The sequence below is a fragment of the Natator depressus genome, chromosome 25, assembly GCF_965152275.1.
Source record: "Natator depressus isolate rNatDep1 chromosome 25, rNatDep2.hap1, whole genome shotgun sequence".
NCBI lineage: Eukaryota > Metazoa > Chordata > Testudines > Cheloniidae > Natator > Natator depressus.
The window spans coordinates 16,362,005-16,389,403 of record NC_134258.1 but is presented as its reverse complement, the minus strand read 5'-3'; the positions used below and the strand labels follow the sequence as shown (position 1 = coordinate 16,389,403).

The 27,399-nt window shown below is 42.2% G+C and overlaps 2 protein-coding genes and 1 long non-coding RNA gene across 4 annotated transcripts in view; 1 reads left to right on the top strand and 2 right to left on the bottom strand.

Moving 5' to 3' along the window:
* Window positions 1-1,126: 1,126 nt before the first annotated feature.
* On the bottom strand, window positions 1,127-11,988 carry SLC35E1 (solute carrier family 35 member E1). The gene is made up of 6 exons (XM_074939859.1): window positions 11,601-11,988; window positions 10,689-10,759; window positions 10,154-10,291; window positions 9,287-9,412; window positions 8,571-8,816; window positions 1,127-7,686 (listed from the first exon to the last, which is right to left on the bottom strand). The coding sequence occupies exons 1-6, from the start codon at window positions 11,986-11,988 to the stop codon at window positions 7,453-7,455; spliced, it is 1,203 nt and encodes a 400-aa protein (XP_074795960.1). The 3' UTR covers window positions 1,127-7,452.
* A 284-nt stretch (window positions 11,989-12,272) lies between these two features.
* LOC141978017 (uncharacterized) overlaps window positions 12,273-27,399 on the top strand; it is a 37,827-nt gene continuing 22,700 nt past the window's right edge. The window contains exons 1-2 of one of the 2 annotated variants that reach the window (XR_012636317.1): window positions 12,273-12,373; window positions 18,805-19,218. This is a non-coding gene — a long non-coding RNA (uncharacterized LOC141978017). Of the gene's footprint in view, window positions 12,374-14,330; window positions 14,430-18,804; window positions 19,219-27,399 lie in introns of both variants that reach the window. The other variant, XR_012636318.1, reaches the window with a different exon arrangement.
* The window catches only part of MED26 (mediator complex subunit 26), a 47,439-nt gene continuing 37,383 nt past the window's right edge, over window positions 17,344-27,399 (bottom strand). The window contains exons 2-3 of the mRNA XM_074939852.1: window positions 21,799-21,873; window positions 17,344-19,945 (exon numbers count right to left, since the gene is read on the bottom strand). Coding sequence (XP_074795953.1) covers window positions 18,254-19,945; window positions 21,799-21,873 — 1,767 coding nt within the window. The 3' untranslated portion in view covers window positions 17,344-18,253. The remainder of the gene's footprint in view (window positions 19,946-21,798; window positions 21,874-27,399) is intronic.

Here is a 27,399-nt window from a genome sequence, read left to right as displayed (position 1 = left end):
AAATAATTTTGCATTTGCAGGTTGAACTAATAATAAAGGAAGCTTCCTGTTCCTGTGCATATGATAAACACACAAGTGGACAATTCTAGTGTTCCTTTGGGTGGCAAGTACTGAACAGTGGGGTTTAAGAACCATCTTCCATTAATTTTAGGGAAGGGTGTCTAAGGAGAAGATTTTTAAGTGGGAGTTAAGTACCTAACCGAGCTTTATGCCTTTGTAAGAGTCCCCTACGCCATTTTGAAAAAGTCAGCTATGACTGTTGGAGACTGGAAATGTGAGTCTACTAGCTGATAGTTTAATACAGCCTATCTAGATGAAAACCATGGGATAATGTAGAACAAGTCACTGGAACCAAACTTATCAAAATGCTAAAAGAGGAGGTTTTATATTGCCAGCATTGTAGTATATTTTATATACCTGTTTAGACCAAACTGCAAAATGAACAGGACCTAATTGGGATAAAAATATTGACACCAACCCACCCTCCTCATTATGCTATGTGAGCATCTGGAAGATCTGTAACTAGAACGTAGTTACTCTTACTCTTGAGTGCAAGGAAAAAAAACCTATGTCCATGGTTAAACAGGTAGTATGTTAGAGAAGCCACTTACTGCAACATGTTACAAGTTTAACAGGCTAAATCCTTTGGTCATTAATAGGGCCCTACCAAATTCACGGTCCATTTTGGTCAATTTCACAGTCATAGGATTTTAAAAATCTGAAATTTCATGATTTCAGATATTTAAATCTGAAATTTCAGTGTTGTACCTGTAGGAGTCCTGACCCAACTCTGAAGGCAGGAGCGCAGAAGTAAGGGTGGCAATACCACGATCCCCCTACAATAATCTTGCCCCCCACCCCACCCTCTTGGGTTAGGACCTGCAGTTTAAGAAATGCTAGTCTCTCCTGTGAAATCTGAATAATAGAGGGTAAAAGTACACAAAAGACCAGATTTCACAGTCTGTGATGCGTTTTTCACAGCCATGAATTTGGCAGGGCCCTAGTCATTAAATAAATTGTCCCATAGCCCAACTGCAGACTAGCTAATCTTGTTACAGCCCAAGGGTGACAAGAATTAGCCAGCTTCTCCACAATTCTAACCAGTAGGCAGGAACTGATTTTGCAGAATTCATCTTTATTTACATTTTCAATATTTAAAAAGTATAATTACAACACTTTTTTCCACTTTAAAGTTCATAAGCTAAAAATTCATAATTACTGTACATAAAAAATAAAACTTGAAATAAATTCACTTTAGATTTGGAAGAGAGATACATATCACAATTAAATATTCCTTCCCTGGAAATATTCTGTTTGCATTCCAAAAAGAGAAGCGTTCAGAGAACAGGAGTGGAATACACCTTTCCATATTAACATAAGTGAACCAATTCTGTTGGATGCACAACTAAAAAGTTCACGTTTATGAAGTAACTGGAACATATTTAAGAACTCTACCACAGGATTCAGATTTTAGATACTAAGTTTAACCATTTAGAGAGTGTCCTGAACTTGTCTTTCCAAGTTGAGGCCAGCTCCACAGATCAGAAAAACTTCCTATTCCTCTAAGAACAAGCTGTTAATACTTATCTGTGCAATAAGAGCAGGTCTGTTTCCTCTCCCCCTCCTTGTCCCAAAACCTTTGCAAATCTTTTTGGACTATTCCCATTTCAACATCCTCAAAGGAATAAACACCTCATTTGCGTACATATTAGGATAATGTAACCACAGCATTTGGACCTTGGCTCACCTCTTACAGAAATGCTATAATTTGAACATGGTGGAGGGGGGCAGGGAGAGAGAGCTTTTGTGACTTAACACCAGTCCACGCCAGCAGCACTTAACACTACACAGGAATTTTATTACACAATGTCAGGATGTCAAGAACCTGGGCATGCAGGAACCTACTACAGAGCTAATTAAACTTAAGTATGAGCATAATTGTTACAGAGAAAGAAAATGCAGATTCTTTAAAGGGACACTATCATGCCATAATTAAGAAGCCTTGTGTTACTTTTAATTAAAAAATTTAAAATATAGCTTTTCACCATTTACACTTCACTTTTTGCATTTCATCTTGTACAATAAAATTAGACTGATGTTTCATTTTATGGTTCTCATATGTTAACACAATCCTTTTGTACTTGAGTTTCCAACTTCTCTTCCAAAACTGAAGTTTAAAAAAATCGAACATTTATATTCAAGTTGATAGTTTTTAAAGGGTTTTGAAAAACCCTTTAAAAACTATCACTGACTTGCCATGTTGCTTCACACTTCAGTTGAGCAGCTTTTCTCCTTTGTCACCAACTCTTACTTCTCTCTTCACTCCCTCTGCTTCACTAAGTAATTCTCAAAACCATTTTGGGATATAGTTTATATGAGAACTACAGAACAAGACCATAAAAATCTAAATGTGGGGCCTAAACTATTAGGAAAGAAAAACTCAACTTATAAAAACAAATGACCAGTTAGAGTTTTAGAAGACCTAATGAGGACTTGATCCAAGAGGTTTTTTCTACCTCTTTGTCTGGGACGTACAGTTGCAGACACCTCCCACAGTTTCAGCAGTATATATTTCAGCAGTATATTTCCAGTTACACAAAATACCAGTTCATAAACACTCCCACAAAAGAAAAAAGGTGAACTCCCCCAACACAACTATATCACAAGACCCACCCACCCTCTGTTAGACCCCAATCGCCCTAAAAGCTCACAAGAAAATGAGCTTTTGCAGCATGTCTGGATATGATGGTGCACAACTGAAACTGACTTTATACCAAACAATAGGAAGAGTCTGGTCACCATTTCTCCATCACTCTGCATTCCTGGGTGTTCCACAGAACACTGCGGGATCATATTAAGAATTTTAGTTGTGGCTTCACCTAGCAAGAAACTTCTCAATCAAGACTACCACCACCACACACCTCCACTTGCCAAACTCTACAAGATTCTAGTGCTCTAAGTCCTTACAACCACTGTCCAGTCTACCATATCCGCAGCAACACTACTCAACCTTCTTGGTAATCACAAGGTGCCCAGAGGGCTACAACCACCACCACCACTGGGTATTCAAGTAAGGAACTCCACGGCAGGCCTAAAAAGTCCATCTAACCTACCCAATTAGATAGCAGATAAATCCCCACAGATTCCCCAACACTCAAAAGCCACCAGAGCAATTTCTCCCTCTTCTTAGTCTTTCACCTGATATGGACCACCAGCACACCACCAATGACGGTATATACAGAGTAGCAGAGGGGAATCCGCTGCTAAGGGCAGACAAAACAGTCATACTAAGTTACATACTGAGTGGTACAGAGTAATGCAGTAGAAATAAGAACCACAAACATTTTACAGCAATTCACACTCTTCTCTACAGTTTTAAGTGCCAGATTCCATAAGCATCAGATTTTATCCTGTGAGAGGTAAAAACACTAAACACACAATAAATTCATCCAAAATGTATCAACATGTTAAAAAACACAGAATGGGGGAGGTTTTTATGTGCCACCCATACAGCTGCTCTTAAATATTTACATATAAATATTTGTATGTAAATAAGATCACAATTAATCATTTACCTTAAACTGCTCTTAGCAGGACCAAGTTAACCTAGGTTTTTTGTTGTTGTTTTTTTTAAACTCTCAGGTTATAACATGGCTAAGGGCAATACAAACAGCTTTATAGCAGAAAATTCTACTGCTACATTGAAGACAATAGAGAGGTGGGTTAGGACATTACTGAAGGATGGGACCTTTTCTGACCAGCAACTCTCTTAGTGTTGACCTGAAGTTACTAAAGTCATTTTCATAAGAGCCTTGCACTCCTAATATATTGAACTGTCTCAGAATATAATTCATCAGTGTTTAGCTATTTCAGGTAACTGCATAAGACACCTGAATGTTTCATTGACTGAAATAAGGACACCGCTAGTCATCATTTGGTCCATAAGGGAAAGGTTTTCACAAGATCTTCGAGCAGCACCAAGTTATTTGATGGACTCTCTCAATGCAAAAACCCACGGAAGGGGTAGCTGAAAGAAGTGCCTGGTTTCTTTGCGCATGCTTATTTTTACTAATACCCAGTACTTTTGGGTGGATAGGATTCCTCAGTCTTGTGTCAATGTAATGTACACTACAGATAGGCTGTGGAACTCTGACAATTTAAAAAAGCTCCAGTAGCTGATGTCTGAATCGTAGACACTAATTACAGAGCCCCAGCTTTCTTTTATTCTATGTAAATATCTGAAACCAACATATTACACACAATAAAATATTGCAAGAAATTAATCTGGTCCCCCAATTGGCTAATATTATTACTGATTTATGGCACTCCCTCAAAATGTACTGAAAGCAAAAAAAGAGTAAAGTATTTTCTTCACTTATTTAATAGCAGAGTCATTATACATGATTATCTAGATATACCCTTTTTATTCCTGTGTTTTCATATTTTCTACAGACTTATGTACAGTTAAATAAGCCATTAATTTACAAACCATGTTAAAACTAGACAAATGTTTCACCTCACGAAACAAAATCTCGCAATGTCTAGTAAGATTACAAGTTCCAACAATATCAGAAACTTCCTTTACCTGAATGTAGGCAGTAATTGCATTGGAACTTTGGTTCAGGTATTCAAGGAAATCATTTATTGTAGTATGATTCACCTAAAGATTCTATTGTACAAAGTAATTCCCACTGACTATACAGCTTGAACTAGCAAAGCATGACCATAGGTCATGTAGCCTCTTTTTCTCCTTTGTAGGAGAAAAGCCTACAAAGTTATCTTCAGAGCCCTAAGTGGACGATGGCCTAGCTCTCACCCCCTATTGCATTGCACTGCTCCGCATTACAGCAGTTGTGTTCATGGGGGACACTGAGGCTGCCACAGTCCAGATCAGAACTTGAGAAACAGGGACAAGGCATTCTCAGAAGGGGCCCTCACTTGTGATTACAACCCTCACAGCTGAGACTGAGCCCAAGTCCTGCTAGTTTAGGAGGGTGCAATACAAGCCTTCTGAGGAAGGAGTTGTGAAACAGACTAGGTTGCAATCACTAGAAAAAAAGGCACCTAAATATGATTAAGCAAGCATCTACTTAGGAAAAAAGGAGAAGGTGGCTGTGTTCCTCTTCCCTGAAGGGATGATTCACATGGTACCAAGATATTGTGGTGGTAGGCACACTAGAAAAGCACAGATCAGAGGGATTGTTATGCCTTTTTATGGCCTCCATCACTGCAGTAACCCAGAACAGCACCCCTATGAGGTATGGAAGAATTATCTCCATTTTACAGATAGGGAACTGAGGCACAAAAATCAAGGCTGAGATTTTCAGACAGGTTTATAGGAGTTACACACTCAGCTCCCATTGAAAGTAACTGAATTTGGCATCTAACTCCCTTAACCTCCTCTGAAAATTTCAGGCTAAGTGATTTGTCCAAGTGCACATGGGAAGTTTACAGCAGAACCAGGAACTGAACCAGAGTCCCAGTCCAGAGTATTAAACCACAAGATCATCCTTCCTTCTGCATTTATGCAATGGTACTCAGATATTAAAAAGGGTGCCTTAGAAATACATTATGTCAGTCTTTCCACTGGCTGTATTTTTTCCTTTTGCACGTTAATATGAAATAACAGTTGTAAAGAAATGAAGCCCCAGAGTCTATGAAAGCAGTTCTGATTTAACAGTTGTGTGGGAAGGGTCTCCAGAATGATTTCTGAACCATGAGTTTTCCAGACTAAACATCCAAGTGCAAATTTCCTACTAGCATGAACACTCACCTCCACTGACATCAGTGGAGTTCTGCTTATACACCATGACTGAATTTGGCCCAGCCTCCAGAGATTCAGGTGCACCATTATCTCCTTTGAGACACATCAACAAAACTATTACACTGGGAATTTCTACAAGCATCTAGCAGACTAGAAATAGATTTAGCTTTGCACTTACAGGAAAAAAAAAAGGTATGTAAATAATTAATCCAGAAGAAAGCCACAAAATTATCTTGATTCTAAAAGGCAATCATCTTTCATGAAAAGAACACATGGGGACGGAGTATTTTGTATAGTATCCACCACTACTAATGTCAGTCACTGGTGTTTGTTTAATGACCCATCAGCAAGAATGTGCCCAGCACTTCTCCTGCCAGAATCTCAGTCCACTATATGATGGGCTCCTCCTCCAAGAGACAAGGCCTGAAGATCATCTTCTTTGCCAAAAATAGTTTTCTATACACCAAAGCTCATATGGCTTCACTTTTATCTCTCACACACAATTTCTGACATAACTCATTAACAAAACTTCATGTTTTGTCAAAGCACCCTCATTTATGCAAAAAGTGCAAAACAGAAAATTCAATACACATTCTTCACAATTTTACATATTCACTCTTGACTCAAGAACAATTTCTCATAATAATTCATTATTCAAGCCAGGGGCACTACAGGAGGAAAGAAGAGTATAAACGTTAACTTCCATAACTCATCTGAACATACAAGTTAGGCAGAACATATTTAGTGCTACTAGAACTATTGTGGAAGAGAAACATATAAAATATAATTGGGGGCCAAAAAATAGATTTTTGTAGACAATCAGAAGGGATGTGATACATCCAAATTCACATTCATGAAACATAAGTCATATGATGGAGTATAATTCTCCCAATTAAAAGACTGAGAAAGAAAAAACATAATCCGTAAGCGTCTCCCAACTGAGCATGGCAACAAGCTAGGTTTACAAAAACAAGTGCAGAGAAGTCACAGGAAAACAGCCTTGTTCCAAATACTAATTTTTATTTGGCAAGGCGTTTTCTGTTGTCAGATAAAGAGTAACTACTGAAACAGTTACACAACTTCATTAATCAAAGAATGTGAAATCTCTACAACAGGTACTTAATATCAACATGAAGTTTTAAACCTGTGCAACTGAAATTCAAATCTACACATCTGCTTTTAGACACACAAATCAACTCTCCTCCAACTGACAAGCCCTGCTAACACCAATTAGGAGCATACACAGTTTCACTTTCTCCAAAAGTTCCATCAATTTCATTTGGAAAGTAATGAGCTATGTAGCATTAAAAATAAAATTAAAACACAAGTTAAAGGTCAAGTTGTTAGCATGGAAAGGAAATACTGGCTACATTTTTACTGCCAAAACAGCAGTCAGTTGGCAGGCTCTGAAAACATATGATAGCAAATATTTACGCTGGAGTTTTACACTTGCATTTCACCAGAATCTCTGTACAAGAATTATACTGTACACTCCTTTCCAGTGTCTGATCCAATTGCTTCATGTTTAGAGACCTGCTTGGCTGAGAAGTCTATACCACTTTTGATACACATGCATCTTCCCCTCTGAAGAACCTATACAATCTACAGCTTTACATTCAAGGGCATGCCAGAAGTTTCTGATAATTCTGGGGAAACTGTGTTACAGTCTATACCTGCTTATCAGAATCCTATATATCATATCTGTTTAAGTTGTATGTCGTTGGATAGTTTTGCCTGTTATACTGGAAGTGATCTGTCAAGACATTGGCTCGGCCATACTGATAATCTCCATGTTGTGCGAATGCCATGAGTCCATTCTGAGACTTTTCAGGAGTGTTCCAGTGATGTTCCATATTCATAAGGTCTCCAGTTGTAACTGGAAGTAGCTGCTTCTTTGCTTCCTGATTTGCATCATATTTTGTCTGTGGAACAAAGAATTAATTAACTAACTAGTTCTCTCAGACAACAGTGAGCAAAGAGCAGACACATGTCCCACACAGAAACTAGTCACATTAGACTGCAGTGGTTCTCAACTTGCGGCCCAGTCAGCACAGAGCTGCGGCCCATGTGACATCCTCAGGGCCATACAGGTAGTATTGGATGCGGCCCACATAACATGTTGTGGGCCATATATGCGGCCCACAATGGTAAACAGGTTGAGAACCACTGCCTTAGAGGCTGTGCTCACTAATGTTTTAAATCCACAATTACTCCTAATGCAAATCTTCCGCCATCATCATTCCTAGTTAACAAGAGTCCTGATTTTGCTCAAAAGCCTTGAGCCACTAGCGAAACACGAAGTCAATCTAGGTTAGAACAGTGATCACAAGAAATCTTTTCTTACGTTCACCAGAACCCCCAAACAAACAAGTTATTGGCACACGTATGTGTGTGCTTGTAGAAGCTGAAAAGGAGCAAGAGCAGCACTGTAAACATTTGTAAGAATGAATTTAAGTGGTGGTGAAAGATGTTATAATTTACAACTCTGGAGATAAGTCCACTGATGCCACAAATGTCACAGTTAGGAGCAGCAAAGCAAGTTTCCCCTTACGCACTGCTCCCCACTTCCAACGTCGATGTGTCTCAATCCACCCAAGGTCCAGGGTGAGCTCATTAACCAAGGCCCATTCATTTCTTGATCTCCCCTGAGCCTGACAACTTGGCCATTTATGATTTTTGTTTGGGATTTTTTTTGTTACACAATTACCTGTTTTGGTCTGCTTATGGACAACTCATTTTACAAAGGCTATTTACAGTCAGTAGAGAGTAACGGCTGACTGGCGTAGGTTTCACAATAGAGACTTACCTTGTTATACAAAAATACCCCTAAGATTGCAGTTAGCATCCCAAGAACGTTGGTGCTGGTGACTGGATTTCGAAGCATTATAAGAGAAACTGTAATGACCATGATCCTTTTTGTGGCATTTGCAACAGAGTAACTTAATGGGCTGATTAAGTTAAGAATACTGAAGGCGATGACATTCTGGGCAAAGTTACAAAATCCACTGATTATGAGCAGCATTAAAGTCCAGGACCAGTGGGACACTGTACTCTATGGAAAAAACAAAGTAAAAAAATCTTCAGTTTCAGAGAAGAAATAGAGAACTTCATAAGGAGAAAAGGATGCAATTCACAATAGCTTCTCAAACAAGTCACTTGTTACTGGCATTTTGGTAGGGAGGGCTGAGTAAAAAGGCAGTGGCACACCACTATCTCCCCTCTCAAATTAACTGTTTTGTCCATTTCAGCAGGCAACCTCACAACCTACGTTTTAGGCTCATCAAAATCTGCTCTTCAGTGCTCTTGCCTCAAGGTGCTAGTGCCACATACCAGGCAAATTTTGTTTTGCCTAGTGACTCTGTAATGAGCCCTTACCATAACCTCAGAGCCTGCTTTTTCACCACTGTTTAGTGGCACATGGTGGCAATTACAATACCTCTTGCCTTAGATATCGGTAAATCTTTAAAAAGCAGGAGAGATGTCCAAGCAATTACCCTACCTTGAAGCTTGCCAAAGACTTACCAAGTCATTTTCTACTAGAAAGGAAGAAAGATCCACCAAAACCCATGTTGGGATCATGAAGAACACAGCATGACATCCGAGTATGTTTAGCAGCCGAAGATGATGTATTCTGGAATCTCTCAACACCTGATAAAGACATCAGAAATCACCCTCTCTCCAAGTATTGACCATCCTCACTCGAAGGATGGGGAATTGTTTCAGCAAGTACAATTCCAAACATTTGACTCATTGATGTAGTGTTTGATCAAACAACTACAACACTTATCTTTCACAGAACCTACAACTCACTTTGTACCATGTGATTAAAGATAACTAGCAGCCTACCTGAAGGCAGTGACGTACTGCCTAGTTGACTTGAATGCTGGAAGGGTCAACAGCCAAGTCTTTATTCTATATAAGGGCATCAGTCACATACTAATAAGTGCTAAATATTCTGTTTGGTATTAAGAAGTCTGACTTTTGTTCACAAGTTGATTTACATGTTTTAAATTTGGATTGTAGTTCCACTGCAGGACTTGGAGTAATGGCACTTCAGTCTGGAGAGAGGGGCTGGCTCGGTAAAGGTGCCATCCTTCAAATATGTTGTTAGACATGAAGTCCTCTCAATCATTGCTGATGGAAGCTAAAGATTCCATGGCATGGAACAAAGCCAAGGATAAACTCTGGGTCATGGCCAACTTTCTTCACTCAACATAACAGCTAACTTCCAAGGCTTTGTGAACTATTGCTGGACATATAACAGATGCACAAAGCACCATATAAGAATACAAACCCAGTTCTATACTGGGCAGTACATTCCTGCCATCCGAAAGGTGATGCCACATATTTAAGAGTTCCATCCAGCAGAACGAACAACAGAACTATTACCTTTTTGGAGAAGATGTTCTGAAGCGAGAAACAGAGTGTAGCAGCAAGAGCACTGATGAGTCCCCACATATCAAAAGAGAGTTCAGTGACTGTAGCCAGCAGTACACCACTGATTATAGGGATCAGTGATAAATACACCTGGAAGAGGAAGCAGATGACAGCAGCATGCATCTTCTAGGAACTTTCAAGTCAACAACATTCATGCACATTTTTAGAGGGACAACAAGATCCTGAGTTTCCGCTTTCACCTTGTTGCAGCTTGAGAAAATTAAACTCTGCCACATACATGGGAGGAGTCTGGCTCCAGATAGCACAGAATAAGCTCGCTCTTCATATTTGGAAGGATTTCTTTACAATTATAAGGACTAGAAGCTTATATCTGTAAAATGAATGCTTACTCTCTGAAATCTTACAGTACTTGCTTGGGAAAGATTTCCACTTGCCCCATGTGAGTGAATTTTTCAGTCCCTGTCATTAAATTCAACATGGATTAGCAATGGAAAGGAAGATGAGGAATCACCAGTAATTTCCTTACCTTTGTAGTCTGTTTTTCTTTCATTATAATTCTTGACAGCAGAACCACCCATATTGGCATTGTTGCCTTTACTGAAAGCAGAAGGGAAGTTTAAATAAGGGTACTAAAGTCAAACTATTCCCAACAGAAAAGCATGAATGGGGAAAGTACACAGAAGTCTGGAAAAAGACATATCCAAACCCTAGCACTGAGGAAGAGTTAATGTCACAACTGAGATTATGAAAATAAAACAAAGATTAAGATCATCAACGAAGGTGCCACAAGTACTCCTTAACTTTTGTCAAGTGGAAGTTTCACAAAACTGTTAGAAACTCAAAGTGTTATGTTTTTCCTTTAAAACATCATTTGTTTAGAATGTGGCTGAGCCTAACATTGATCATACATTTAGAGGGGTGGGGAGTCCATAGCTCAGGCTGACACAAAGAACCAGATTAAGAGTCTATAGAAAATAGTAAATAGGATGGGTAGCTCAAAAAGGGGAGTGGCAGGAATATAATATCAGGGGGCAGCCGTGTTAGTCTGTATCCACAAAAACAACAAGGAGTCCGGTGGCACCTTAAAGACTAACAGATGTATTTGAGCATAAGCTTTCGCGGGTAAAAACCTCTTTAAGGTGCCACCGGACTCCTTGTTTCTGAGGAATATAATAGGCCACAAGGGGCAAACGTTACTAGTACATGAGCTGGGAAAGACTCTACAGGAACCAGGGCAGGGGTAACTCAGTTTCGAGCGAAGGGAAGCAACGAGGCTGAGCCAAGGACAGGTCAGAGAAACGGCACCCCTCCCCACCAAAGGCGCCGCGGCCCGGGCAGGCCCGGAATAACGCAGGGGGCTCCCTGGGGACGGCTGAACTAGGCTCTGCGGCGGCTGCACGGAAGGGCTGAGCTCTCGCCGGCGCCGGGCACCCCTCACCTGTGTGCGCGTAGGACACCGGCACCCGCCAGAGCGAGACGTGCGCCGACACGGAGGCGAAGTACTTGCCGAAGGCGAGCGGCAGGATGTAGCGGGGGTAGGCGCGGGGCGGCAGCTGCGCGGGCCCGGCCGGAGGGACGCGCCAGGCGCGCAGCAGCGGCGGCAGGAGGCCGCAGAGCCCCAGGATGTGGAAGAGCGAGACGGTGACTGGCCGCGGGAAGCCGCCCAGCAGCAGCTTGTTCACCACGTTCCCGCCCGCGCTCAGCCCGTACCAGGCCAGGCAGAGCGCGGACACCCGGGCGCCCTCCCGCAGCGCCGGTCCGCGAGCCGCGCCCGCCGCCGCGGAGCCGGAGCCGCCGCCGCCCGGAGCCGCCAGCGCGGCCGCCATCGCTACCTACGGGTCCCGACAGACCGCGGCGCAACGTCAGCGCCGCCAGCGCGTCGCTTCCTGGGGGGCCCTCCCCGCCATGCCACAAGGCTCGAGTCGGGGCTTTGCACGTGGCGTCACTTCCGCTCGCCTGGCTCCGCCTCCGTCCGGGCAGCGAGCGCCGGAACGGGCCCCGGCATTCCGGGTTTGCGGAGAGCCTCGTGTCCTGGCGGGGCCGAAGCCCGGGGCTGGGGTGGGCCACAGGCCTCTACCCCCGCTACGCCCGGTGGGGCCCGTGCCCGGGCGGCGGGGCAGAGCGGCCCCGCCCCGCCAGCGTCGTGGGGCGACGCGAGGCTCGAAGAGGCGGCGCGCGGCGCCCTTGGCGGGAGGCAGCACGAACGCCGAGGTAACGGGCGAGGGAGCGGCCCGGGGGGGGAGGCCCCGGCCCGGGGGGAGGCCCCGCAGCGCAGGGCTCGTCCCGGCTGAGAGACGAGGAGGGCGGTAATGTCTTGGACACACCTCTCCCCGCGGGACTGCTTGTCCCTCCCCGCCCGAAGCGGGTCCCATGGAGGCCATTGCCTCCCCCTCCTGGCCTCTCTGCGGGCAGGGCTCTGGTTCAGGCAGGTGGACAGAGGCGGGGGAACTAGGGGCGGGGCTGCCACACCCCGGGCTTGAACTGCTTTCCGTCAAATACAGGGTTTACAAGGTGGCTTCAGGGCTCCTGCAGCGCCCCCCGCCCCCCACACAAAGTGGCGGTTGGTGCTAAGCGGAGGGGAAACCTGGCTTCGATTTCAGCTCCTGAGCTCCTGCCTCACCTCTCGCCAGCAGCCTCTCACACGTAGAAACGCAAGAGCAGCAGAGCCGTCCAGGCATGCAGCAACTACTGCTCAAACTCCCTGACCGACCTTTTCTTCTCTAATCGTTCAAACACGGCGAGTGCAACTTAAACACAGCGCCGTAGTTCTGGCAGATTCCCCCCTGAAACCAGCTGTTACGTCACCATGAGCACACACCAGCTGTAAAATAATTAAGGGCGAGGGAGGATGGTGGTACAATTTCAGAAGAGGGAAGTGACTTTAAGAACTAACTGTTGCCAGCTACTCCATAGAATTAACCGAGGTAGAACTTCCACAGACCTAACTTACTCATGAATTGTTACAGGAATATTAAACTCAGAAGCAGTCTACAGTAGCATGCATTTGATGGATTCGTTAGTCAGGGTCAGTTCATTTATAGAGGTTGTCATGGGAGTCTGCTTGCCTGCATTTAATAATGGTGACATAGAACTTTTTTGCATTATTTTTGTGACTGGCCTAAAAAACAAATGCTAATAACCATACACTGGAGATGTGCTCTCTACTATCTAATGCATATCATTAATAAATATCAGGAAGGCTTGGAAAAGCATTTAGCCAAGAGGCAGATCTCGTCCCCACCAATAAAAATTACCAAATTGCACTCTTTACTCTGAACTGCCCCATGTCTGCCACCAATCATGTGTGTCCTAACACCATTGTAGTAAGGTACACATATGTATATTTTGCCACTTGACAATGGTCACATAGAGGGGATGCAGAGATTAGAGTCTCTGATGTGGTCTACCAGTGCTGTTGTTTCTCTGTACTCCCCTCTGGTTCCAGGCAGCTGTTAGTTCTAAACACTTTAGAGGGAAGGTGCGTGTTTTTGATCTGTGTACAGGACCTAGTATATGACTAGGGCTCCTAGATACTAGCACATAAAACCAATAGGGTGAGGGGTAGGGAGCACAAAAGGCACCTTTTCCCCTTAAGATAGCATAGTTACAAAAGAAAGTACTTCACTTAGGTAAAAGCACATGAACTTGTTTACGTGAAGTAAAAAGGGTACAGAACAATAAAGCTGACTAGTTTTTTTTTCAGTTTTGTAATTTTTTTCTCAGGGAATAGATGGACAGGAGCTCTGGGACCTCCTCTGTATCGGAGGTGTTAGCTGTGTGGGACTGAAGGCCTTAGTCCAGGACTCCCAGGGCATCACTTTCTTGGTGACAGAATTTTTCCACTTGCAATCTGTGGTAAACAAATGAGGTATCCCCCTCCTTCAGGCTTCAGCTGCTCACAGAGTGAGGTGAGGGCAGCTCACTGTATACACCACTGTTTCCTTCCCTGCAAATGGAAAAAAATCAAGACCTCATTTCACATCTTGTGATTTCTTGTCAAACTCCTACATTTCCAAACGTGTTTTTTGATGTGACACACCCCCACCTCCCTCTTCCCCTCTCACTAATTTTAAAATTCAGGGGAAAATTGCTAACTGTCCATCCACCTACCCACCCCACATTTAAATGAGCACTGAATTTAGTACTAATGAAAGACATTGCAACCCAGAGTCCTGGAAAATGAACTCCACAAACCACCACAGGAAGCACTTTCCTCACCTACACAATTCATTCATGAATTGGAGGGATCATCTGCAGGACAATACAGGTAACTTACACTATTACTAATTCAGATAATCTGCCTTCCACCTATACTGTCAGTAAAGATGCCAACTGGGACACTTGTTTAAAAGTGTGCTAGAATAAGACCAACTAATTTCATAGTTAGCATCGCATGGGTGTTCACTCAAAATTCATGCACACCAGATTTGGACCAGGGAGCAAAGACAGCATAAAGATAGTCAGTCCTCCATGCTAGCCACTCTTGGTCACCAATTTTAACAATAAGTGTTTCAGTAGTGCTTAAACTTATAGATAAGGATAGTTATAGATGTAATTGCTTTGGTACAATGCATAATTATTTTCATGAGGGGCTCCCTTCATAAGTGAAGGGAGAAAGTTTTTTTAAAAAATTAGATTTGTATTGACTCTGGTAGTCATGGGCAAGATTAACACACCTACTCAGGTGGGATAACATTCCTGAAAAGTTTGAGGTAGTAGCATTAGTAAATCATTTGCTAGCAAGAGTAAGTGTTGTGTCTGGCTTTTTCCTTAAGTGCATTGAACACAAAAGGATACTAATAATAGCCTGCTGAGAACCTCCTCTCTAACACATCACATAACTTTTACAATGAAGCAACAGATAGCTTGTTAAGGCCACTGTTTCCATACAGTCTTCCTCCTAGGGATGGGAGTTTCTACTCTGTTACCACCAATACTGATAAAATGCTTCTTTACGCTTGTTAAAAATCTGCAACCATTTAAGAGAAATTATTGTTGAGTGTTTGAGCAGCATCATGTAAAGTGTTCGTAGTAAACTAAGGCTAACTAAAATATAGAATGCGAGACACATTGAATGGTTCCCGGATAGGTAAATATCAACTGTTTGTACTGCTTATTTCTTCTATGCATCCTTTGAAAAATAAAGGAATTTATATAAAACCATCTCAGCACACCTAATATACAGGCACCGATACTGGAATGGGGCCATATCAGAACCTAGATTCACACATGGGAGCCTTTCAATGCCACAGTGGAAGGAGATGTCTGTTCTACACTTGTTAGATTGTAAGTGTTAGGGCAAGGACAGTGCATTTTGGAAAGCACCTAAGGTACAAGCAACTGGCCAAGAAACAGTCCATGCAAAAATATGAAAATACACAAAGGTAAACATGTACAAGGTAAACTTCATTTGAACTGGTTTACAAAATTAACAAGACCACCTTGTAAACATCTTCAACATTTGCTGGAGCTGATAGAACATCACCGTTTACACTAATAGACCATGCTGAAATATAAATGTCTTTGAACCTATTTCTGACCCTGGATTACTTCCAACTTGGTTGACGACCTAGTTTAGAACCATGAAATCTAGTCACACAAGAGATTTAAAGCACACAGTAATCAGTGGAATGTCTGATCAGTTTGTAGGGCTGTGGACAAGAGCTGGGTCTGATACTTTAGACTCCTCCCCTACAAAATAGATGAAATTAAGATCATCACAGTGGTTAGTCAGCCTCTGGGCACTGTGGCAAGTTGCTTGCAAATACCAGTGACAATTTAGAGTATTATATTCCTCTACAGACCCCTGTAGTGCAGCCAGAATTTAAGAAGAAATGGAGTAAACAGGAAATAAAACAGTGGCCAAAAATTATGTGGTGGATCAGAGTCCAACCGTTCCCTTCTGAAAGTAACCCTAAATTCAAAGGCCCTAAGATGGGCAGGTTAATGACCAAGGTCTTTCAGGGAAAGGGGAAGCGAACAGACTCCCTGGGGTGGGTGGGTGGGGTTTAGTGTGTAAGTTTTCTAAATAAATAAATGTCAAGCATCTTCCCCACCCATTCCAAGACATAAGGTGATACTACCTTCCCCAGCTCCAAACAGCTTGGGTAGTCTTTATCACTGCAGAAGGGTAAAAAATGGAAGTAAACTGAAAATATACTTGGAAACATTTTTATGGTGACTGGTTTTTCCAGCTGAGAAGCCTTTCTAATTCTGAAGTCCTGGAGAAAAGGGAACAACTAGGCACTGAGGAGATTTTGAAATACCCATATACAGCAGGTTTCAATATTTCACAAGCCAGGCAAATCACAGAAGCATTCAGTCTGAATGGGAAAGATTAGATTTTAAAAGCTTTTCTCATTGTACTCCATGGAACAAGCCAGTGCTGACCTGGTGAATAACATCCATTATAGAAAGTAGATTTTGTTTGAAAATTAAGAGCCTGATCCTGCTCTCACTAAAATCAGTGGGACTTTTACTAGGACCTCAGTGGAAGCAGGATTGTTGATGTATCTAATGTTACTGCAGTGGCAGTAATCCAGATTCTTTTTTTTAAAGCACCAGCAGGCCAAAAGCCCAATACCAGATGCTGTAAAAGTAAATTGTTCCAATTGCTAATATATTAACAGGAGCTGCAAGTATTTTGCCTATATTGAATATAAAAATATTACGAATCAGACTGATCAGAGGTGAGACATTTTACAATTATTATTATTACTGCATACAAAAGTGGACTGAAGAGAAAGCTGAACAATTAGCTCAACTTGTGAGGTATAGTAGAAGTAACTTGGAGGACTCTCTCCGAACCAAGCACATTCTCCCTGGATTTAACCATAGTTAAAATTATCCAGTATATATTAGTAAATATTGCCAGCACACTTGGAAGACTAAGAAAAGCTAGACAGTACATCTTATATGACTAACCACCTTTAACTGGTTTAGAAAGTAAACTAACAGGATGCAGTTTTAATCACACTGCTGGCAATATGTACTTAGCTTCAACTTGGCTTTTCTGAACTGACCAAACTTTGAAAGTAACCAGTTTAAATATAAATAATTCACAAACTTTTTTGTGCAAATTTTTTTATTTCCACATTTATATCACAATGTGTCCACTTAAAGGACCAAATAGCAAAGTTGCTCCCTTCTGCATCCCAAGAACACAGAAGTCTAATTACTGTACATTCACTAAGGCTCTTTGTTTTTGCAAATTGCGTTTATGATGGATATCCATAAGGCAAACAATATCTAAAGGAATGGTAACAAGTATATTTCCAGCATATAAACAGGCTTCCTTTTTCCCCTCACAGTACAGTTACAAACTTGTAGCACCCTCATTCCTTTTGGATTCTAGAAAAGGTGAATTTTTCTAGAGGTTTGCAGGAAGGGAAAAGGAGAAAAATGATTTGGCTGGTGGTGGAAGAAAAAAATTAAAGAAAAAAATTTAAAAAAAAAACCTAGTTTTTGCAGCATTTCTGAGAGACTGGATTTTAACTGAAACCAGACTAAAGTATGTGGATGCCTATGGAATGTTGAGCTGAAGCCAGATCGCCAACCTGCAGTGCAACACCTGCTGTTTAAAACCCAATCTTTGCACCACATAATTTGAAAAGAACACAATCATGTTCAAAGATCTGATGCAAATAAAAACTAGATTTTTTGCACATTGTCTCGGACATCTCACTGCCAAATAAACTCAAATCAAGTCAAATAAATAGATGCATATTTTGTTAAGGTAATTTCTACAATTTTATCTGTACCTGCCTGTAATAAGATTCCGGCATTCACAAAGTGCTGGAAATCATCTTCACTTCTTGGGGACTAACACTTTTTTATAGCTGGCTTGCTATAGAGTTTTGAACTCAAATTATCAACCTTCGAATGCCTTCCTTTGCAATTTTGTTAGTAAACTGGTAGCAGCATTTCACAAAAGGAGAATTTAAAGGAAAGAGCTGTAAACAACCAGCTCCTTCAGACCCTCTGCTCGTTGGCCCTGTTTGTCCAGGACAGGAGGCTCTCTCCATGTTAAGTGGCATAGTGTCTGCCATTTTTTCTAACTGCTGATGTGAGAGCATTTTAGCAAAACTGTACTCAGTCTAGGCAGACATAAGGCAGGATGTTCAATCTACCATCATCCCCATGTGGATCTAAAGATATGCACTGCGTCCAATTATACCAGTTACCCTGTGTATCATAACAGCCATTCACGCCTGGCCAGTGATGTTCACGTATTCTGTTGAGGTCATCGCTTGTGACCTCTCTTGTGACCCCAGGCAAGTCTGTGGGTTTGCTGTTAGGAGCTAGAACATGAGTCTTTCTAGCTTCTCTTCTAGTGCTTTCCTCCTGCTTTAAATATTCAGACATGAAGTAGTGAGCTCCTGGGGTTTGTACTCCTGATGAAGACAGCAAGCTACTTTGTCTGTTTAAATACGACTGAATTATTTCATTTCTGGATAACTCTTTCCAGTTCGTTTGTTCAAAAGGACTTTGCAGGTTGGGTTTTTGCTCCTGCTTGTCTGTTTCTGTCCTGTGCTGTTCAGCGACTGCAGGGATTTCTGCCTGCAAAGAATCTTTTTGTGTTAAAGGTTTTATCTGTCCGGTCATGGGATCAAACGTGAGTTTTCGTTCTTTTAATCTCACAGGTTTCACACCCCCTTCTACAACCTGCCCATCCAAATTGACTGTGTGGTCTCTGGGTCTGTACCTTTTCTTCTTCTTACTATCTGAACCTGAAGCAGCATCATCACTGTCCATTTTTGAAGTGTCCGGTGAAAAGCCAACATGTGGCGTCAGAGATTCCCCAGGATGCAAGTTAGTTTTGCAGCTAGGAGATGTGTGCTGAAGTGTCCCTGCTGTGTGCCTGTGCTGGCTTTCAGAAGATGCCTGCTCCTGCCAATGTTGAGATACCTCAGTTCCTGATTGCTGAGAAACCTCCAGTCTTTTTGCTGGCATTGGAGGTGTTGATGGTTGCATCAAGGAAGGGGGTGGTGGTGATGGCACCTGTGCAGTATCTAAGAACTGGGACCTTTGAGATGGACTAGGTATTGAACCCTTTGGTGAGTATGTGATATGCTGTCGAGCAAATGTGTCATGCCTAATATTCCCAGGATTAAACGAGGAACAGCGGGGACTCTTAGGTTGGTGCTGTCCTGTGGTTTCTTCCAATTTATCATGCTGCTGAAGCACTGCAGTCTTTAATAATGAGGAAGTGCTTGAAGGTTTTACAAGTCCTGGAGAACTGGTGTGAGGTTTTACAGCATTTACTGGGATCTTACTGTGTTTGTCATTTTCACTATGTTCTGTCCTGCTGCTTTCAGGCCCTGGGTGCAGGTTTACATCTACAGGACTGGGGAAACTTTCAGGGCTCCCCGCAATCCCATTAGTTGGTGGAGGAGAAGAGTTTTGTAATACTTCATGACTACCTTTGGAAACTTTAGAAGGAGGGGGGCCCTGATGCCCATCCCTATGTTCGCCTTTCCTTTTCCGATTTCCCAGTTTTTCTGTTTTCGGGGAGTTTAGCTTTTGGATATCATTCCTGCTTTTCAATTCATTGATGGGCTTTGATCCAGTTACTACAGCAGGTGGCACTTCTGGTTTACAGTTGTGTGCACCACCATTTGCTGATCCAGGTGGATTCGGTAATCCTCTTGGAATGGATTCATTCTGGGTTACAGGTTCTATCAGTTTTTGCCAATTCCGTAGCAATTTCTTGGCACGTTTGGCAAGTTCCTCATTGGATGTCTTCTTTCTTACATCATTGATGAGTTTTCCTAATCTTGTTTCCTATAAAAAGTGAGAAGAGTTGTTTTACAAAAATTTAATTCTGAACAGATAGCACGCAAGTCAAATTGTAAGATGCATTTTCACTTGTCAATGCATACCGTTCTGCCAAATATCACACCAAAAATTCACAAAGAATGTAGGAGCTAAATAAGATATTATGCCATTAGTCTTTTTGGAAGGGATTGATTCAGCTGACCCCATGCTCCACCATTTAGGAAACCTACTGTAAGTTTGATTATTTATCTCTTCTCTTTCTCCGCTGGCTGAAGTGCCATGGGAGCCATCTGGGGAGGGTGGTGGGGAAGGAGTCCCTCACTCAATAGGAACCTCTTGCAGGTGACCAAGGAGCATGCTCAAGTTCTGGGGAAAGGTGTGCACAACCCCCAACCAGACAAGGTATGTGTTCACCACCACAGGCATGTAGAAAGAGGGACAAGAAATCACAGACCATAGAGCTGATAATCACTCTTGGCTTATTGTCACATCCTACTCCACCCTCCAGAGTCAGATGGAATTTTCCCCAAGTGCTGTGGGAAGGATTTATGGGGCCAATTTAAATAAAATTCTTGGGGTGCCTAAACATGACTTCCCTCAGTTTGCAAGGGAAATATCTGGGCCCTTCTTTGTTTTGTGGTTATACCCAAAACATTCATTTGAAAACATTAGGCAACTGCCCCAGAAATCAGATTACAGGTAAGGAATATTGGCATATAACATTAGACCAAAGAAAGTGCAGTCTGTGAAGTGAAGCACTAACTCCTTTTGCATATTAGAGGGGATGGGACATGATAGGTTTGAAACTGATAAAAGTGGATACATTTCAACCTGAGCCAATTGGAAATGAATCATGATTATGACTGGCATTGGCAGAGCAGTGCTGTGCTGTCCTAGAAAGTAAAAGATTCCCAATGAGGAATGTAATTGGATCCCTTTTGAATACAAGTCAGTTATGTTTTTCAGAGGCATGACACTGCCAGTTTAAGTGCATTCATCGACAGCAACTGGTGACCTGAAGAAGAGCTCTGCATAGCTCAAAAGTTGTCTCTTTCACCAACAGAAGTTTGAATTCCAAAGCTTTAAATTTAAATTAAATATTTTAAACATCTAGGTGCAAAAAAATCCTCTTTAGCTTTATGGATTTAAAAGAGTCCAAAGAGGACCAGCTTATGCAGTTGCTGTCCCACCAGCAGAGGTATTGGAAGTCATAATCTGGTGGTTCTCTCAGTGATCCCTTTTGTATACCAAATCTCACAGAGGGCATACGGCACATAAGAGTGAAAAGTGAATTGAACAATGAATTACCCAATGTGTATGAGTCAGCATTCTTTAGCTATATAGTATTCTCACAGGGGGAACTAACCTCACAGCCAATCAAGGATTGGCACTGAATTGGGCATATTTCAAACTAATTTTATGGCTATATAAAGTGATGTTATTCATGGTAGGTTATCAAAGAGAATTAGAATTTGAGCAAGAAGAAGAAGAAAGTGACCAGTCATAAGATACAGAAGTGATACTGGCTGAATCAGACAAGGAATTAACCAGTGGCAAGTAGGGATTGCTCTGGTCCCTTATGTGAACAGAAATTGGATTGCCCCATACACCAACGTAGTTACTCTTCTGCTGGTATATGATTCCAACAAGACAACTCATTCAGTCATGTACTGAGGTGCCAGAGGAAGGAGTGGGGGACTAATTACTATATCTTTGCCTTAAATTTGTAATCTTTTGTTGTTTATCTATGTTTTTGTGGAAGAGCTGGAATACATTAAAGGGAATTCAAAAGATATTGTACAGAGGCGATCTGTTTTCATACATAAGCATGTGTGGATTTTACATGTAAGGTGACATACCTCAAGTGCCTCTTTGGTTATGGGATATTTCTCCAAGCTGGAGATCACTTCCAGCACTGCCACCATGTTATGGATCTGCAACAAGGAAGAGAAAGTTATTTAAATTTTCGTGCATACATTTTAGTTCTCAAATAATGCCACATTTAAAACATGTTATATTGTATAATTACAAGAAGAACTGAGCCCAAAATGGCCACCACATCTCCTGGCTTAGGGAGCTGCCTGTGTGCAATAAGAGGGAAAAGGATACTCCTCCAGCCTACCACCTGGAAGTTGAAGGAGCTGTTACAATCTTCCTCTTACATAAAACTAAGTTCAACACACACTGTCAGAGCATGTTGCCAGCTGAAGTGCTTGATTTCAAGTGAACACACATGATAGTACATACCTATTTTCATACATAAAGATGTGACCAGTTTAAGCACAAGGTACGTTCACCATACGTTAAATAAGGTGAGAATGGCAAGCATAAAGACAAAACCACCCAGTTTCCACTCCTCCGGGTAAAATCCTGAATGAGTAGACTTGTACTGTGTCCCAAGTGTCAGACCAACAAGGAAAGCAAATTCCAGAGCAAAAGACAGAGAATGCACATCAGTGCCCAGAGTTCAAATCTAGGGTCTGTTAGCTAGGGTGGCCACACTGGTCAACTGTCAGCATAGTACTATGGGAAAGAACCTAGGATCCAAACCACAGACAGCTTGATATTAGGGTTAGATAATATTGTGTATATTCAACAGTGGTGGCATAGATTAAATGTTAAATTAAAATATTTAATCTTGTTCAGTCTATTAATGTACTGTACTTTTGAGAATCACTCAAATTGCTCATATGGTGGCATGTAACAAATACTCATATAATGGGCTGGCCCAGCCCAATATTTTATAGCATTCTTGAAAAAAGTCTGCTGTAAAGCCAGACTGGTGAAAGCTATGTTCTTGATCGACAAATAGAGTACCATCATATGCCACAATAGGGGTTAAACCCTGAAATTCATATCTGTCCTTATATAACGAACTCAATGAAAATGAAATTTTACAATACTTTTTCTTCTCCCCCACAAAGCCATAGCTTTAAGGGTTTCATGAAAACATGGGGCTTAACTGGCAGTTGAGCATTACTACCACTGAAGCGTTATACAGTGTGTTTAGTGCTGTATGAGACAGGAAGAGAGAAAATCCCTGCTCCAGTGAGCTAACAACATAAACAGAGAGAAAAAAACAAACGCAGGAGATGCCCCAGAGGATTGTTCAGTCTGTGCTCAGATAGGTGGCTTACCATGTAAAGGAGCCTGCTCCATCATCATCATAGGCATTCTGCCTACACTTTACCACACAGAGAAAACTAGAAGCTGATAAAGAGTTCCAGTTTGAAATCAGTCTCATGCAAAGAGAACAGAACAACAAAGCCAATATAAATGGTTTTCATGGAGCCACAGCACGTGTCTAACCTGAACTGTGGGATTAATGATCAGGGCCAGTCTTAAACACAAAAGGCCTGATCCAGAATCAGCCACAGTTCATGCAGTCTGTTGATTCCAGTGGAGTCTAACTGGGCACAAGCTGTGCAAGCAGCCACTTTGGATCCTCCATCCCATTATACCAGTACATCTCATGGGCGGTCCCATCTACCTCTTCATCAATAGGGCTGTGGGGGAAAGGGTGCGAGAAGTCTGCTTGATGCTAGACGCCCCCAACAGCATCCTTGACTTAACAGAAGAAGGGAACTCTGCCTTATATTCCCTCCCCCTTCCAGGAACACGGGATTCCATAAATTGTAATGCTGGCCCTGTCAATGATAAACATTTCAGAGAAAGCCAGCCAAGTCTAAAGTAGTGTTACTTTTCCTACAGTCTAGACAAGAAACTCCCAACCCACAGCCCATTGAGCACATGCTGATATGGAGAGCTGTCTGGTCATGTGGTGCTGCCTCTCCTTGTTTCCAATTGAGAAAGTCATAACAGCTGCGAGGAGAGGTAAAATGAAGAGCAAAAGTAGTCAATCTGATTAACTCTTTCCAAGAAGAACACTCAAGACAAGTAATAAATACATACTTTTCTATAACTTTTCCTGTGAGGAATTAATCTTGCTGTCATAGGAATATTATGCAATTAATTGGGAGTTAAACTGGTACCCAAAAAATCTGAACATTATCTACACTATGAAAGAGCTTGGGAACCAGTTTAGACAGACTTTTCTAACAGCAATGGTGAAAACATAATTTCAGAGTTATTTTTAAGTATCACTTCACTGAATGCATTAGGTATACCAGAGATCGATATCTGTGTAAAACAGTAACTTCTCCATTGTACTTCCTGAATGAATTTTCATCAAACAATACTTTGAGAAAAATCTACATAACAGTGACTCATTTTCACAGAGGGATAGATCCTGAGCAAAGTCTAAAAACCTCAACATAAACCATAGTAAAGAGTTTAAAACCAGAAAGAGAAACAAGAAACACTATGCCCAGTAGGTGTCCTCCAATTATCACAGCAAGTAACAAATCTCTGCTTTATGAGCTCTAAGCTCAGTCTCAAACACTTGGTATTCTCAGCACCAATAATTCCAAAGCTATGCTACCTTACATATAGGTTAGGAAGGAGTTATTCTACAAATTTATATCACATTAACACACTTGGTGCCATGTTTTCAAATAGGCCTCAATGCAACCTTCATCTGTACATGTGCACATCTGCAGCTTTATGCATACACATCACATGTGCACAAAAGAATCTGTGGACACACTTAGCATAAGTGAGATTGAAATGCTCAGGTGACAGTGTTCAAAAACAAACGCACCACAAAACCAATAATATTCTTGAGATACATCAATGATATTTTCATCCTCTGGACAGAAACTTCCTCAGATATCTACCACAACTTCAACAGCCTAGACTACCCATCCATTTGACTCGCTCTAGAACATGCCCACACTAGTATCAACTTCCTGGACACCACGATCAGCTTCAACAATGGAACCTTAGCCACTATGGATGTAGAAGCCCTCTACACCAACATTCCACACAAAGATGGACTACAAGCCGTCAGGAACAGTATCCCCGATAATGTCACGGCAAACCTGGTGGCTGAACTTTGTGACTTTGTCCTCACCCATAACTATTTCACATTTGGGGACAATGTATACCTTCAGATCAGCGGCACTGCTATGGGTACCCGCATGGCCTCACAGTATGCCAACATTTTTATGGCTGACTTAGAACAACGCTTCCTCAGCTCTCGTCCCCTAACGCCCCTACTCTACTTGCGCTACATTGATGACCTCTTCATCATCTGGACCCATGGAAAAGAAGCCCTTGAGGAATTCCACCATGATTTCAACAATTTCCATCCCACCATCAACCTCAGCCTGGACCAGTCCACACAAGAGATCCACTTCCTGGACACTACGGTGCTAATAAGCGATGGTCCCATAAACACCACGTAATACCGGAAACCTACTGACCGCTATGCCTACCTACATGCCTCCAGCATTCACCCAGATCACACCACACGATCCATTGTCTACAGCCAAGCTCTACGATACAACTGCATTTGCTCCAACCCCTCAGACAGAGACAAACACCTACAAGATCTCTATCAAGCATTCTTAAAACTACAGTACCCACCTGCTGAAGTGAAGAAACAGATTGACAGAGCCAAAAGAGTACCCAGAAGTCACCTACTACAGGACAGGCCCAACAAAGAAAACAACAGAACACCACTAGCCATCACCTTCAGCCCCCAACTAAAACCTCTCCAACGCATCCTCAAGGATCTACAACCTATCCTGAAGGACGACCCATCACTCTCACGGATCTTGGGAGACAGGCCAGTCCTTGCTTACAGACAGCCCCCCAACCTGAAGCAAATACTCACCAGCAACCACACCACAGAACCGCTAACCCAGGAACCTATCCTTGCAACAAAGCTCGTTGCCAACTGTGTCCACATATCTATTCAGGGGACACCATCATAGGGCCTAATCACATCAGAGGCTCGTACACCTGCACATCTACCAATGTGATACATGCCATCAGGTGCCAGCAATGCCCCTCTGCCATGTACACTGGCCAAACTGGACAGTCTCTACGTAAAAGAATAAATGGACACAAATCAGACGTCAAGAATAACATTCAAAAACCAGTCGGAGAACACTTCAATCTCTTTGGTCACTCAGTTACAGACCTAAAAGTTGCAGTTCTTCCACAAAAAACTTCAAAAACAGACTCCAACAAGAGACTGCTGAATTGGAATTAATTTGCAAACTGGATACAATTAACTTAGGCTTGAATAAAGACTGGGAGTGGATGGGTCATTACACAAAATAAAATTATTTCCCCATGTTTATCCCCCCCCCCCCCCCCCCCATTCCTCAGACGTTCTTGTCAACTGCTGGAAATGGCCCACCTTGATTATCACTACAAAAGGTTTTTTTCTCTCTCCTGCTGGGAATAGCTCACCTTAAGTGATCACTCTCATTACAGTGTGTATGGTAACACCCATTGTTTCATGTTCTCTGTGTATATAAATCTCCCCACTGTATTTTCCACTGAATGCATCCGATGAAGTGAGCTGAAGCTCACGAAAGCTTAGGCTCAAATAAATTGGTTAGTCTCTAAGGTTCTACAAGTACTCCTTTTCTTTTTGCGGATACAGACTAACACAGCTGCTACTGTGAAACCATACACAAGAAACCCACAGATCGCCACACCTATTTTAACTGATCCAGTAACCATCCCAAACGCACCAAGAAATCTGCTACACATAGCCAGGCACTCAGACACCATAGAATATGCTCTGAGGAGAAAGTCTGGGATACACACCTTAAACACACCTAAAATGACTTCGCCACACAAGGACACTCCACCAGAGAAGTAGATCACATCATGGAATGGGCTACCCAAATGCCCAGAGAGAACCTGCTTCAATACAGAAATAAAAACCCCTTTGACCGCACACCCTTAATTGTCACCTATCACCCCACATTGGAACTCATACAGGGTATCAAACGAAGAGGTTACTTACATGTAACTGGCGATTCTTTGAGATGTGTGGTCCCTATTCTGTATTCCATTGAGGGTTTACACATGCGCACCATGCTCCCAGAGTCGGAGAATTTGAAAGTAGTGTCTGTTGGTTTGAACATGTGCCTTAGCTCATCTCATGCTTCCGCTCAAGGTGACAAAGGGCAGGACAGACCTACCACATCTCCAGTTCCTTCTCCACTGTGAATCAGACAGATCCCCATAGTAAAGGGGAAGGAGGGCAGGAAATGGAATACACGTGGACTTTGAGAGTTAATGGCAAGACCCGCCACCTTCAAGGATAGAAGGTAGTCCAGGAGAAGGGGGATCCCCATCGATTCCATCAAAACTCCCTTTTGTTGGACCCAGGAAATGAAGCCTTTCCACTTAGCCTGGTAAAAGTGTTTAGTGGATTCTTTCCTGCTGCTGGATAGGATATTTCTCAGCTGTGCAAGACAGGTCCATCCTGAAGTTGATGCCCATCCAAATACCATGCTCTGAGGTGGAGCACCTGTATATTGGGATGTCTGACCTCACGGTTGAACTATGTCAGCAGATTGGAGAAGGTGAGGATA

Bases quoted from the DNA above. Each gene is read 5' to 3' on its own strand.
- SLC35E1 (XM_074939859.1), bottom strand. From the start codon at position 11,988: ATGGCGGCCGCGCTGGCGGCTCCGGGCGGCGGCGGCTCCGGCTCCGCG. The intron at 10,760-11,600 runs GTGAGGGGTGCC...TTCTGCTTTCAG, and splicing joins GGTGTCCTACGCGCACACAG to TAAAGGCAACAATGCCAATA. The intron at 8,817-9,286 runs GTAAGTCTTTGG...TTTTTTCCATAG, and splicing joins TTCTAGTAGAAAATGACTTG to AGTACAGTGTCCCACTGGTC.